Below are 14,848 nucleotides of genomic sequence, written 5' to 3'. Positions count from 1 at the left end.
TTCCCCTTCTATTGTTTTCCAGCTGACCAACAGCAACCCACCCCAGTCCTTCCTCTCCAACAAAAGCAGTCCTTATTTCTTATTTTTGTCGTCAGATCTAGCCAATAGCAGTCCTTATTTCTTGTTTTTGTCGTCAGAGCTAGCCAATAACATCTAAAAGGAGGATATGACTTTCGTTCTCTTCTCCTTCCTTCTTGTAATTGTTTTATTGTTTTTTTTTCTTTTCTTTTGGCCAATTCAAGCAAACCAATAATAGTTTCCACTATTACGTTTGATTTATCTTATAATTTTTTTGGTTTACTTTATTTCTCATCTTCAGCCAAATGCTAATAGTAGGAAAAACAAATCACCATAGCAATTTTCCTTCACCTTAAGTTTTAGAATATATCGAGGTAGTGGGATTAATATTCGATAGAAACAGATGTTGAATATCACCTTCAAAAAAGACGATGGTGAAGTGAGAAAGAGGAGGAGAGTAAGACTTCGCGGTGAAAGTAAGTATTTCCATCGACTTTAATTCAAACCTCTCCTACCTATAATTCTTGGATCCATCCTTCTTTAAATTAAAAGGAAAGTTTTACAAATTGAGATTGTTAAGATGAATAGGCGAATATATGGACAATATAAAAAATAAAATTATTAAAGAAAAATTAGGGATACACCTATGGAGGGAAAACTTTAGGTGACACATTTAAGATAGTATGACCATATACATAGACAACCAATAGATGTTCTAGTTAGGCGATGTGAAATTATGACAAATGTACACATCAAATAAGAAAAAGAAAGATAAAAAAAAGAGACTTGATTAACAACTTAATAAAATAAAATTTATTTAAATATAAATGATGATATATATATAATATAAAATAGAGCTCAATAAAATAGAAGAATTCATATAGTCGATCATATTTAGTGGGATAAAGCCACGACCATCTTAACAAAATAAACCTTTAATATTTTTTTGAAAATAATATTAATTTTATAAAATAAATTTTTATATAAAATTTAATTTTCTAACTTTTAGAGATGCAAAATTAGTAATTGAAATTTTAACTGCAAGAACAGTACAGTCAGTCAGACTCTCACCTCCTTCGATTAGACTTGAAGGGAAGACATGTAATCCGAGAGATTGTCAGTAGACGTCATGTGGATGAGGGAAAAATTGCTAATGAGAATCCAACGAATGAATGAAGAGCCTAGGGCATCTCGGCCTCTCGGCCTCCTGGTCTCTCGGCCTCCTGACTCCTGACCCCTTAGTGTCCCAACTCCTGGCCCCTTAGCCTCTCAGGTCTCCAGGCCCCTTTGCCTCCCGGCTCCTTGCTCTTGGACTCTCGAGCCTCTCGACCCCTTAGTCTTTGGGCTCCTGGGTCTTTCGGCTCCACAGGCGCTTGTCCCCCGTCCTCTGAGGTCTCTCGGTTCTCAATTCTTGAAGTCACTATTTCCTTGGCTTCCCAGCTTCCTTGGAGACACAGCACATAGGATAATTTCAGGAAAGGAATAAATCATCGCACTGATCTCATATTATTTCAGGAAGAGGGGATCATGCCAATCTCAGTTTGTTTCAGGAAAAGTATAAGTCGTCATGTAAATATCAGATTATTTTGAAAATGAATAATGACATTTAAGAAATTAAATAATGACAACAAAAGGAGGAAGGAAAAAGGTCTGCGGTCTTCTAATAAAAGGTAGCCTTCCTCAGTATCTAAGGTATGCATGCACACTTATGTACATCAAAACCCTAATTCTCATCTTTTTCTCCATCTAACTTGAGCATTGGAATGACTACATCAGGGAACTCCCTGACCGTCATTCTAATCCTCATCTCCCTGTCTATCTTCCTCCAGGCTCCCATCACATCATCATCTTCGTGGTTGCTAGGCGATTAACAGTCAAGTTGGTAATTTAGCCATCTCACCGATGATTCACCCGTCCACGTTTACAGACAAGATTAATAACAATTTTAACAGTCTTAGGCATGCTTTTAAATGTGTACTTTTTCCGTTAGAATTTTTTTTTATTTAATGTAAACAATTATTAATGACATGACCTTATAATTGAAGCATAATTATTGAGACCTTGATGCCCACTAAATGGAATAGGGGTGAATAGCTTCTCATCCAAATAGTGCACTTACTATACTTGTTAGTATAGTGAAATAGGGTGAATAGCTTCTCATCCAAATAGTGCACTTACTATACTTGTTAGTATAGTGAAATACAAAAACGAGAAGTATGAAAGAAAGCTAATCCTAAAACAAGAAGACAAGAAAGCAAACCAAAATGACACATCTTATTTACATGGTTCAGAAATAAAGATCATACTCCATGACTATCCATAAGATGGGCGATCCTGATTTATTGGTGAATGATTCCCTGGAAACTTTTGACTAGCAAAACCTTCTTGTAAGTGGAGAAACTTCACAACTCTTGATCACAAGCACTTGGATCACAAGGAGAGTTTTGGAGACTCTAATAGACTTTAACTAAGTTTATTTCGTCATCCATGGTCAGCCGCCCCAAACTTCATTATATAGAACTTGGTAAAAATAGCTTTGTTATTTTTCCTGTTACTAGTCGACTGGTGTTTCCCCAGTCGACTGGTACTGGCCAACAACTCTCCACAGAATCCATGATTTTATTAACGACTATATATCAATCGGCTGGTCTCATGACCAGTCGACTGCCCAAGTCGACTGACCCATGACCAGTTGACTGGTCACCACATTCGAAAGGCACAGAAAGGTTCTTTGCCTTGGACTAGTCGACTACTACACATACCATTCGACTAATACACCTTAACATTAGGATTTTCACCCCGAATATAATCAATCATGCACTCGTCCTCATCCGTACAACCCTTACCTTCGAGCCTCCTCCATCAGTCTTGCATCTTTCATATGTCTCCCCATTTTTCACGTCTTACCTTCAGGAGCTTCTATTGTCCTTGTCATTGTTATTGGATCTTCTATTGACAAATCACACTTGAATTTATATTGCCAAGACTACATACTTAGACTTATACCGTCAAAACTAACACTTGGACTTTTCTTTTATCAATATCTCATTTGAACTTTTTTCTTTGTTAAGAACATTTAGACTTTTCCTTGTACTTGTCTTTTGTCAATATCTCATTTGAACTTTTTTCTTTGTTAAGAACATTTAGACTTTTCCTTGTACTTGTATCCTATACATCTAATTTATATATTATAGATTGATTACTCCAACTGTCCAACATAATGGTGTAAAAATTCTGATCAATTTGATAATACATGGAATTCAATGTTGGAAATTTCTCCATGTATTTATTGATAAAAAATATAGTTACTGATAAAAAAAAACTATAGAATAAAAATGGGCAAACATAATGGATAATATAATTATTTATATAACAATTAACATGTTATTTTAATATATCTTTAACGTTCAAACCTACCTTTTGAATAAACAAAAAAATCAATAATATAATTGAAATAATTATTTTTTAAACAAATTAATAAAAATTTCACCACATTAATTTTATTCTCATAAAATTATTCGTTTACGTTTTTTTTCATAAAAATTGACTAACAAGGTAAAAAAAATTAAAATTATAAAATTATCTTGCTATATATTCTTTGCAACTAAAAAGGAAATAGATTTAACACAACTAAACACAAGTATATAATCTTAAATTTCTAAAAAAAAATAAACATATTGAATTAGAAACAATTCATATCAAATATAAATTCAAGCAGGAATTTATTTTATGCCATTTTAAAAATAATTTATATAAATAGAATATTTCCCTATTATAAATATTATTGTACTAATAATTTGTAACGAATTAATAAGATATACGTGGATATTTCCTTATTCGCATGAATATTAATACGTATAAAAAAAATAATTCAGCAGACTAAGCAACACAACGGAAATAGATAGATTGTCCTTTCTGCAAAAAGGCGTCGTAGACAAGGGAAGAGCAAGGGTTTACGTTGCCCGCCGCCGCCGTGCGTCACCACCATCATCTCTCTTCTAGATGTCTCCTTCTTGGTCAGAGATTCCTACGGATCTCTTATACTCAATCCTATCCAAGCTCTCCACCCCCGACCTCTTTCGCAGCGCCGCCGTATGCTCACATTGGTCCGCCGTAGTCGATAAGCTCCGCCGCAGCCCCGGTGATCAACGTCCTCAGATGCCATGGCTTGTGCCGGAAGAGCAATTCCTTATAGACGGAGATTGTAACTATCAAAACAACTACAACTTCTTCAGCTTATCGGAGGGCCGCGTGTATGATATCCCAAGCCCCGCCACTCGCTTTCTCAAGACTGTCGCCGGATCTTCTCATGGCTGGCTCATAACCGTCCGCAAGGTTAGTGTGCAGCTCCTGAACCCTATCACCCAGGTGCACATCAACCTTCCTTCGACCCCCACCGTGGGCGGCCGCAATGTGGAGGCCTTTAAGGCGGTGCTGTCCTCAGATCCCTCCCGAGGTGGAGATTACAGCGTCGTCTTTGTATTCTACAGCCGTTCTATGCGGAAAGAGTTTTTGTTCTTTGTTAATGCAGGAGATGAGGAGTGGAAGATGATAAACGGAGGTGGTTATCACTATGACGACATAGCCTTTCACAAGGGCAAGCTCTATGCGGTGACACGGTCTGAAGAACATGCGGAAGTGATGGTAGTGGCGTATGATCTCATCACGATGGATTCGACTCCGACATGGACGCCGGTGGTAGCTCTGCCAGACATCATTTTGGTTTTTGACGTCGTCTCGTACTTTCTCTGCACGTCTTCGGATGATCTACTCCTCACACGGATCATGACGAAAATATCAGAACGTTATATTAACAGACGGGACTTTTGGAATGTGAAAAAATCAGAATATTATATTAACATGGTGGAGATTTTGAAAGTCGATACAGAGGAAGGCGTTATCATCAAAATGAATAATTTGGGGAAGTATACTCTTTTCTTGAGCGCAGCTTCTTCTCTTTGCATTGATACTTCTTCATTGCCGGATTTGAGGTCGAATTACATTTATGTCTCGAATGACTTGTGTGAGATTGGCTACCGTGATAACTTGGTTTACAGCATGGAGGACGAAACCTTCATCTCCTTGAGTTTGCCTCCGTTATCATCTCCAAGGCGGCGGCAGTCAGTATTTTCATCTACAAAGCTGCAGCGGCCAGCCCTAGTTTGGTTTGCACCCAGTATTGCATTGCATGCTGATCCAATGTAAACTTAAAGCTTTGGTTTTTTAGATATATTTTTTCTAATACTTGGAATTGATTTTAATTATTGTGGGATTATATAAACTCATATATGAATATTTTGAAATTATGATGTTAGATATAAGAAATTGTTTGTTCTGTCTTTTCTTGTTTGATTTTCATATTGCATACCTCTGTGAGTTTATGACTAGCACAATCAATTGTTGAGGAAACAAATTCTTTTTTGTCGTCGTTGGATTCCAACACTATGATCGTATGGACCTGTTTGAAGAGCTGCTAGACATTGCTCTTCTCGAGGGCAAAGATGAAGGCCTCCATGTGCAAGAAATCTAAAATCTATATATGATATGTCATGTCGTATATATGTATGATGAAGGTAGATTTTATGATTCTTAAATGAAATCCACCTTAACGTTTCCACACTATCGGCCTCACGACTATCTATGACGAGGTAAATCAGAAAACTATAATTGGCCAGTATTGATGAGGTCTTTTTTTCCTCGATTTTATCGAGATTCGAACTCCTATTCTATGGTAGTAACTTTGCTCCGCACTAGCCAACTCAACTTTATCCCCAAGGCAATGAATATAAATTTTATGATTCTTAGATGATTGTCATATCCTCTAAATTTTATGATCTGAATAACTTTATCCGTTCAAAAATATTAAACTAGCTAGCAGCCTACTAGATATAATTAAAGTCTGTCAATCTCACATAAACAATTAGTCTTTATTTTTTAAGTTTTACAAACTTAAGTGCATGTTCAAGTAAAACAAAACTACATCAAATTTAAAGATAAACCCTTCTTTATTTTTGAATTTTTAATCAATTTGGCATGTAAACTCAAATTGAGACAAATTAAAAAATGAATCCATTTTATATTCTTTGGCGCTTATAAAGTCATTTCATGCATTTAGTTTCTAATTTTGACAATTTTGATCAAAATTATTATATAAACTCAAATTACTTAAATTTCTTAAATAAAACTCCATGTAACAATTTTAACAAACACTACTACTTCATAGATTAGAACGGCTTAAATTTCACAATATTTCTTACACCATCTAGAGCTTTATTTTATAATTTTGGTCAACTTATGCTGATATAACAAAACAAACATAATTTCAATTTCTCTAATAATAAAACACAATGAAATAAAATATTTAGAATTTGTCTAGACAAATATTCAAGTCGAACTATGCATGGATGAAGCACTAAAGAGTCATACTTTAAACAATCAAAACTATCAATGATAAGTTGTAGTACCAAATGTTCACAAACAATCCATAGACTGTGAAGAAAAGATGAATGGAAAATGTTTCTTCCCGACATAAAAGCAATTTTTATTTGAAGTAACTAAGTAGCGAACTTTCCCCAACTCCCAGCTTCAGGAACGTGCAAATTCAGCCGAGCAGAGTGACTAATTGTGCCGGCTGCAAAGGGATTTATGAAGAAACCCTAGCTCTCAGCTCAGATGCCACTGCATCAATGAACTCCTATTTTTTGGAATGCTCTAAATTCCACTTGAGCTTCCAAATTTGGATCAATATCAGCAAAATATCTCTGAACAAGGTTCTAGCGCCATGTCAAATGTGTTTGAAAAAGAAGAGCAAAGCAAACGTAGCATGACCAAAAGTGAACCAACCCCTTGGACTGCTACGAAAAACACCATTAAATTTCAATGTAGCCCAATTTAATTAAAAAAATTCACCTAATTGGGCACATCTAGCATATTTTTTTAACCGTCACAAGATCACTATAACTGACTCCATTGAGTTTGCTACTATAGAACTCAACAGTTACACCTACTTGTTCAACATTATACTTTGATTCTGCTGTCCTGAAAGGAACATCGCCTCTAACAATTCTATCTCCATCCACCAAAACCACCGGAAATGTTTCCAAAAAAAAAAAAAATAGACATACGATGTACAAAAAGCTCGCGTCCTTTTTTTTTATCTCTAAAGACAGGGTACCCTATGTTGGTGCAACCTTAGGTCAAGGTTGACCTGGTTGACCCGACTCGAGTTGACTTGACTCGAGTTGTATTTTGATGTTTGACTTGGGAAGATTGTTGATGCAACCTTAGGTCAAGATTGACCTAGTTGAGTTGTATGTTGATGTTTGTCGGGAAGAGAGCTCTATTCTTGATGTTTGACAAGAATAGATGTTTGGGAAATTGTTGGTGCAACCGTAGGTCAAGGTTGACCTGGTTGACCTGATTCGGGAAAAGTCCAAGCAGGGAGCTTGACACGAGTGCACTGGAAAAGTCCAAGTACGGAGACTTGGCACGGGGAAAAGTCCAAGCAGGTAGCTTGGCACGCGGAAAGTCCAAGCAGGGAGCTTGGCACGAGGGAAAGTCCTAACTGGGATGTTAGGCAGTGTGGAAAGTCCTGGTGAGTGAAGCCGATGGAAAGTCCTAACTGCGATGTTAGGCGGTGTGGAAAGTCACGTGAGTGAAGCGGGAAAGTCCTAAGCTGGACGTTAGGCGGTTGAAAAGTCTGGTGAGTGAAGTGAAAAGTCCTACGGGATGTTGGCGAAAATCGGTGAGTGAAGTCGGTGAAAGTCCGGGTGAGTGAAGCCAGGCAGATGGAAGGATGATCGGACATCGGTGTTGAGGAAAGTCCAAGTAGGTCAAAGGTTGACCGGACACTTGGCGAAAAAGTCAAGGGAGTGGCGGATGCTAGGAATGAAGTACCAACAAGTCAAGATTGACCGGATGTTGGTTTGGACTTGGTTTGGCGAAACCATGAACTAGATCGATCGGTGATCGATCCGATACTCGAATATTCGATCGGTGGTGGCGGTGACCGATCGAGCTCACGTCATCGATAACTGATCGGTGACCGATCGAGAGTCGTCGAGCGAGGGGCGATCGCGAGAGGGACGATCGGCCTGATCGGTCCCCGGACCGATCAGAAGGGTTCGGTCGACCGATCAGGAGGTTCGATCGGTCCATGGACCGATCGGGCGAGGAAAGAGCAGCGAGGCTTCTTCCTGATCCCGGGATGTACTGATCGGTCCACGATCGAGGTTCTGCGCTGTTCTTAGTTTCTTCATTTCTTCGCGGTATAAGGAGATGAGGGCATCTTCCGTGCAAAAATCTCTTCTCTTTTCCTCCTTAGAACTTTCTGTTCTGCTGCTGAAGTTTCAGCTTCAACTGAGCTTCTTGAGTTGCTTGTTGGCATTCGTCCGTGAAGTTGTTGCTTCCAGGACTTCAGTCGACGACAAGAAGGCAAACTTGTATTGTTACATTCATTGTATTTACTTCTTGTATTCTCTTGTACTCTTAGCTTGCTGTTGCAAGTGATTGTGGCGAGGTTTCTCCACCCACAAGGAGTTGATATTAGCCGGTTCTCCGGGGACTCATCCACCGACGGATTGATAGGGCTCGTCCACCTTACGGACACGCCGAGGAGTAGGAGTATCATCTCCGAACCTCGTTACATCCTTGCGTTAAGGTTTGATTTCTTCTCCTGTTTTCTTTCTGCATTTAGTTTCCGCTGCGCTAACCCTAGTTTGTAGAAAGAAACGACGAATTGGGGTCGGCTATTCACACCTCCCCTCTCTAGCCGAGTACGAACGATCCTAACAAGTGGTATCAGAGCGAGGCCCCTCTTCGACGGATCAACACCCGGGGGAGCACGGGGTAGAGATGGATCTCTATGGAGAAGATGTCACGATTCAACCCTTCTACGAGTCTCACGACAACTTCACATATTGGAAGGTAAGGATGATGTATTTTCTTAGGACTAATATGTTAAATTGGTTTTGTGTACAAGAAGGGTTTTCCCCTCCGATGGATGAGGAAGGAAAACCTATCAAGAAGAAGGAGTGGACGAAAGAGCAAATCCGACAATCCGAAATCAATGACGAGGTAACAAAAATTATTGAATTTGTTTTACCTAATAATGTTTTGTGCAAGATAGATAGGTACAACAACGCCAAGGAATTGTGGAACAATTTGGCAAAATTCCATGAAGAGGAGCCTAGTGAGCCAAGTAGCTCACATCATGGAGGAAGCGAATTGGGAGTTGAGGGTTACTCAACATCCAAGGAAGAAGAGGAGGAGAGCTCTTGTTCAAGATCGGAGCAAGAAGAGGCATCTACCTCCGGAAGGGATGAAGAAGAAAGCTCATCTACATCCACAACCCTAGGTAACTCAAACACTGTGATTTCAAGCAAATTACACATAATGTGTTTTGAGTGTAGGAAGTTTGGGCACTACAAGAGTAAGTGTCCAAAGAGGGTTAGAAAGACTCCACCGGCACCAAAGGTCAAGGAAGCCGGAGTCCCGACATGCAAGAGCAAGAAGCACGTGGTGTGCTTCCAATGCAAGCAACGGGGACACTATAGGAGTCAATGTCCAAGGGGGAGGCAACCTCACAAGGACAAGAGGCCAAACACGTGTAAAGGGGGAGCTAAGGCAAACCCTAAGGTAACATTTAAAGCTCATTCTTGCAATTCTAGTAGGATGCATGCTAGTAGTCTTATTGCAATTGTCAAGAATGATAAGCATGATAATCTTAGGAATCAATATATGTGCTTAGGAGCCAAACATGTAAGCCTAGATAAGGATAACACTAGGAAAGCCAACCCTAGAATTAACTCATCTAAGGCTAAGGAAAACCTAGGTAGGAATCCCAAATCAACTAGACATATGCCTAGGAATGCCTCAAAGAACAATGACAAATTAAAACTTGAGGTATTAGAGAAGGAGAATCAAGTCTTGAGGTCAAGACTTGATACTTTGGAAAAGGCTCTTAAGAATTTGGAGAAGTCATCTCTAGGGTTTAAGGGTCAAAAACCAATGTCCAAGGACAAGAAAGGTTTGGGTCACAAACCTAAGTCCCAAGTGGTCAAGCCCACTTATCATAATGTTCCATTCGATTATGGAACAAAATCTAGGGCTAGGAAGACCATCACCAAGGTCACAAGGGGAGTCACCCCTAGAGTTGATCTTGATGAGTCCCAAATGACCAAGGCTTTAAAGCCTAAGAGGGTCATTAGGAGGGTTGCTAGGGAAGTTATCCCTAGTGAATATTTAGTGAACCCAATGAGCTCAAATAGGTATTGGGTTCCTAGGAGCATCTTCTCTACCCCATAGATGGGTTAGAGAGTGTCAACTCCAATAAGAAGGGTAGTTAACCCAACTTTGAGGAAATTGACACTCAAGGAGCATTTTCAAGGTTTTGAGAACCTTTGAAAATGAAATGGAATTATCATTTACTCCTTTGAAGAGTTAAATGTGCCTAAAGATTGGAAATTTCATTTTTAATCTCAATTGGCACAATTTGGGAAAATCTAGAGAACTCTCGAGGAAAAATGAAACATGCCAAGTTTTGAGGATAAATTTGATCTTTAAGTGGCATGAATTAATCTAGAGTTCAAGAAGTGTCAAAATTAGGATTTTGGCATTTTGGGGCAATCTAGGATTAAATTTGAAGTTAGCCAAGTGGTTAAGGATACTTAGATAGGTAATCTAGGTATATTTATTTATGCTAAATCTTGCCATGATTGTTTGCCCTCACATGTCATGACATCATGTTTAGTTTTATTATCATTTGAAATGCCATGATAATGCTTAGGCTAGTTTTTATGTCATGTTTATTTAAGTTTCAAACTTTATGCCATGACATCATGACATTGGCACATGTTTTCATTTATGATACCATTTTATGCCATGTCATCATCTCTTGCATTAGTAATCAATTGAATTGATTTAAGGATGAAAAACACATTTTGATATTGAGATCAAATTTGTATTTAGAAAATGCATGAGACCTTAGTCTAAGATACCTAAATCCATATCTCACATCAAAATTGACATGGATGTGTTTGATACACTTTAGATGTGTGTGAGATATTAGGATCATGAGTTAGGATCAAGGTGCATAGTTCTTGTACCTAGATGAGCCTAATTCAAGAAATGGAGGATCATAGGGAAAACTTGTGTACAAGTCATGTACATATAGTCCAAAGATTATGATCCTAAATTAAAGGGTTTAAAATCATTTCAAAATTGATTTGAAAAACCTTGATGAAGCTTTCCTAGTGATTGCATTCATCATTGAACATTGTGATACAAAGTTGAGTTAAACTTGAACTATTTCAAAGTTTTTGAACTTTGTATCAAGATTGAAAAATGGAAGTTATTTTCATAGAAAAATATTTTTCCATGATAGTGTATGATATGAGGAATGTATCCTCAAAGTTTCGTAATTTTTGGAATTTTCTGTAATTTTCCGGAGAAGGAAAATCAGAAATCTGATTTCAGAGGTGGATCGGTCACCGGACCGATCAAGAGAAGTCCTGATCGGTCTGGTGACCGATCGGTGGCGATCGAGCGAGGATCGGTCCGGGGACCGATCCGGAGGGGTCCTGATCGGTCCGGTGGTCTGAAATTTCAGTTATGGAAGTGGTGTTTTTGGATTTCTAAAGGTTTGGAACTCTCAAAGACATTGTTGGTGCAATGGTCAAAGGGGGAGTTGACCTTTAGGGGGAGTTTTACCTAATTGTCAAGGGGGAGTTGACTTTTAGGGGGAGTTTTTACTCCTTAAGACTTTTAAGGATTACTGATATGGGATTATCACTAAGTTGATTGTTGAGTTTAGTATCAAGGGGGAAATTAAGAGTTTCAATGAAAGGTATGAGACTTTCATTAGGAAGAAACTCTTGACCTTGATACCCTCCTTATTCTTTTTGATGTGTGTCAAAAAGGGGGAGAATTATTGGAGAACCCAAGTTAGGTTATCGGGTTAACCTAAGGGGAGAATGTCCAGAGAATGTTCAAGAAAAGAACATTGGACATTGGAAGATGGTTGGAAAACCATAGTTAGGTTATCGGGTTAACCTAAATTGATTATGAGTTTTGTCAAACATCAAAAAGGGGGAGATTGTTGGTGCAACCTTAGGTCAAGGTTGACCTGGTTGACCCGACTCGAGTTGACTTGACTCGAGTTGTATTTTGATGTTTGACTTGGGAAGATTGTTGATGCAACCTTAGGTCAAGATTGACCTAGTTGAGTTGTATGTTGATGTTTGTCGGGAAGAGAGCTCTATTCTTGATGTTTGACAAGAATAGATGTTTGGGAAATTGTTGGTGCAACCGTAGGTCAAGGTTGACCTGATTCGGGAAAAGTCCAAGCAGGGAGCTTGGCACGAGTGCACTGGAAAAGTCCAAGTACGGAGACTTGGCACGGGGAAAAGTCCAAGCAGGTAGCTTGGCACGCGGAAAGTCCAAGCAGGGAGCTTGGCACGAGGGAAAGTCCTAACTGGGATGTTAGGCAGTGTGGAAAGTCCAGTGAGTGAATGGGAAAGTCCTAAGTGGTGGAAAGGGTGAGTGAAGGCGTGTGGGAAAGTCCTAACGGGACGTTAGGCGGTTGGAAAGTCAGTGAGTGAAGCCGAGGCGGTGAAAAGTCCTAACGGGATGTTAGGCGGTGTAAATCCGGTGAGTGAAGCCGGTGAAAGTCGGGTGAGTGAAGCGGGCAGGGAAAATCCGGATGGATCGGGGATGATCGGACATCGGTGTTGAGGAAAGTCCAAGTAGGTCAAAGGATTGACCGGACACTTGGCGGAGAATTCTAACAGTCAAGGGAGTGACCGGATGCTAGGAATGAAGTACCAACAAGTCAAGATTGACCGGATGTTGGTTTGGGCGAAAACCATGAACTAGATCGATCCGGTGATCTGATCAGTCTGGTGATCGATCGGTAACACATCAGTAGCATACTGTGTGATAACTGATCGATCGGTGACCGATCGAGTCGATCGAAGCGAGGGCAGGAGGGGCTGATCGGTGCGGGGACCGATCGGCGATCGGTCCTTGATCGATGTGGACCGATCGAGCCTTCGATCGTCCATGGACCGATCAGGGGCGGAAGAGCGAGCTTCTTCTCTGATCGTCCGCATCAGATGCTGATCGGTCCACGCGATCAGGTTCTATGCCCAGCGCTAGTTTCTTCGCTGTTTCTTCTTCACAGGTATAAGGAGACGAGGGCATCTTCTGTGTAAAACTCTCTTCTCTTTTCCTCCTTAGAACTTACTGTTCTGCTGCTGAAGTTTCAGCTTCAACTGAGCTTTGTTGAGCTCACTTCCGAAGCCCCGCGTGAGCTTCTTTTGGCATTCGTCCGTGAAGTTGTTGCTTCCGGGACTTCAGTCGACGACAAGAAGGCAAACTTGTATTGTTACATTCATTGTATTTACTTCTTGTATTCTCTTGTACTCTTAGCTTGCTGTTGCAAGTGATTGTGGCGAGGTTTCTCCACCCACAAGGAGTTGATATTAGCCGGTTCTCCGGGGACTCATCCACCGACGGATTGATAGGGCTCGTCCACCTTACGGACACGCCGAGGAGTAGGAGTATCATCTCCGAACCTCGTTACATCCTTGCGTTAAGGTTTGATTTCTTCTCCTGTTTTCTTTCTGCATTTAGTTTCCGCTGCGCTAACCCTAGTTTGTAGAAAGAAACGACGAATTGGGGTCGGCTATTCACACCTCCCCTCTCTAGCCGAGTACGAACGATCCTAACACCCTAATCATCCAACAACTATTCTATCCCCGTTATCCATTGACCCTGCTCTGAATAATCCCACTTTTGCTGGATTATTACCAATGTAATCATAAAAAGCTATTTTTTTGGGGGAATTTTAGACCAAGCTTCCGATAAATTTAGATTTTTGTCTTGTCCGACGCTAACTCTTCGGTATATTTCTTGATGAAAGTACCCTTAATCTCCCACTGATAACGATTGGGACCAAATAATTCGATTGAAGTTGTTGCTAAACCATACCACATAGTTCTAGCACCAATGAAAGCTGCAAAAAAAATAAATAAATAAATAACAGCGATACTACTAGAAAGTACAATTTCAATATTGCTCATACGCAATCCTTTGTATAGACGTTGAGACAGACGGACACTAAGATGGAATAAATCCGCTAATATGCTCAATGTACCCGCTGCAATATGATGAGAGGCAATTCCTCCATGAACAAAAGGATCAAAGCCTTCCGTGCCCCATGCAAGACTTACAGGTTGTACTTTTCTGGTTAGTCCATAAGGATCGGACACTCATATTTCAAGACCATACAAATCTTTTACATAAAATACGCCAAAATCAAAGCAAGCCAATCCTAAGAGAAATAAATGAATTTCAAAGATCTTAGGCAAATCCAAAGAGAATTTGCCCGTACATTCATCATAGAATATTCTAAGTCCCAATACACCTAATGCTAGATAGCTGTCAAGAAGCATAAACCAGACAAAAAAATATTTGCCACTGCCACACCTTCATTACTCCATTCCATAAACCAAGAATAAATGTTCCTATGGCATTCCTTGTTTATTTCATTCCATAGGAAAAGTTATTCAATTCTGTGAATCAAACACCTCATTAGAGTTATTCAATTCTCTCATCAAACTATTTGTTTATTCTAATTATATGTTTTTTTTTATAGAAAATTCAGATTCTATAGTTATCTTATTTGCAGTTTCTTTATCAAAAAATCATAATAGATATGAATTTATTTTCTCTATAATTATTTAAAAAAAACAAGAACTTATAGACAAATCTAATACAATAGTAATTTTCATAAAAATTTACTTACAAGGTAAAAAAAAATTAAAATTAT

General features: G+C 39.3%; 1 protein-coding gene and 1 pseudogene across 1 annotated transcript; one reads left to right on the top strand and one right to left on the bottom strand.

Annotated features, from left to right (window-relative positions):
* Positions 1-4,020: 4,020 nt before the first annotated feature.
* On the top strand, positions 4,021-5,223 carry LOC121986700 (F-box protein At2g05970-like). Its single transcript, XM_042540650.1, has one exon. It carries the CDS (start codon positions 4,021-4,023, stop codon positions 5,221-5,223), a length of 1,203 nt encoding a protein of 400 aa, XP_042396584.1.
* A 1,478-nt stretch (positions 5,224-6,701) lies between these two features.
* Positions 6,702-14,524, bottom strand: LOC121986699 (annotated as a pseudogene).
* Positions 14,525-14,848: the final 324 nt, after the last annotated feature.

Source organism: Zingiber officinale, chromosome 5B (genome assembly GCF_018446385.1).
Source record: "Zingiber officinale cultivar Zhangliang chromosome 5B, Zo_v1.1, whole genome shotgun sequence".
NCBI lineage: Eukaryota > Viridiplantae > Streptophyta > Magnoliopsida > Zingiberales > Zingiberaceae > Zingiber > Zingiber officinale.
The sequence above is the reverse complement of the archived record's forward strand: the minus strand, read 5'-3'. Positions and strand labels throughout refer to the sequence as shown.

What these genes read in the sequence shown, in the direction of transcription:
- LOC121986700 (XM_042540650.1), top strand. Translation starts at nt 4,021, where the DNA reads ATGTCTCCTTCTTGGTCAGAGATTCCTACGGATCTCTTATACTCAATC.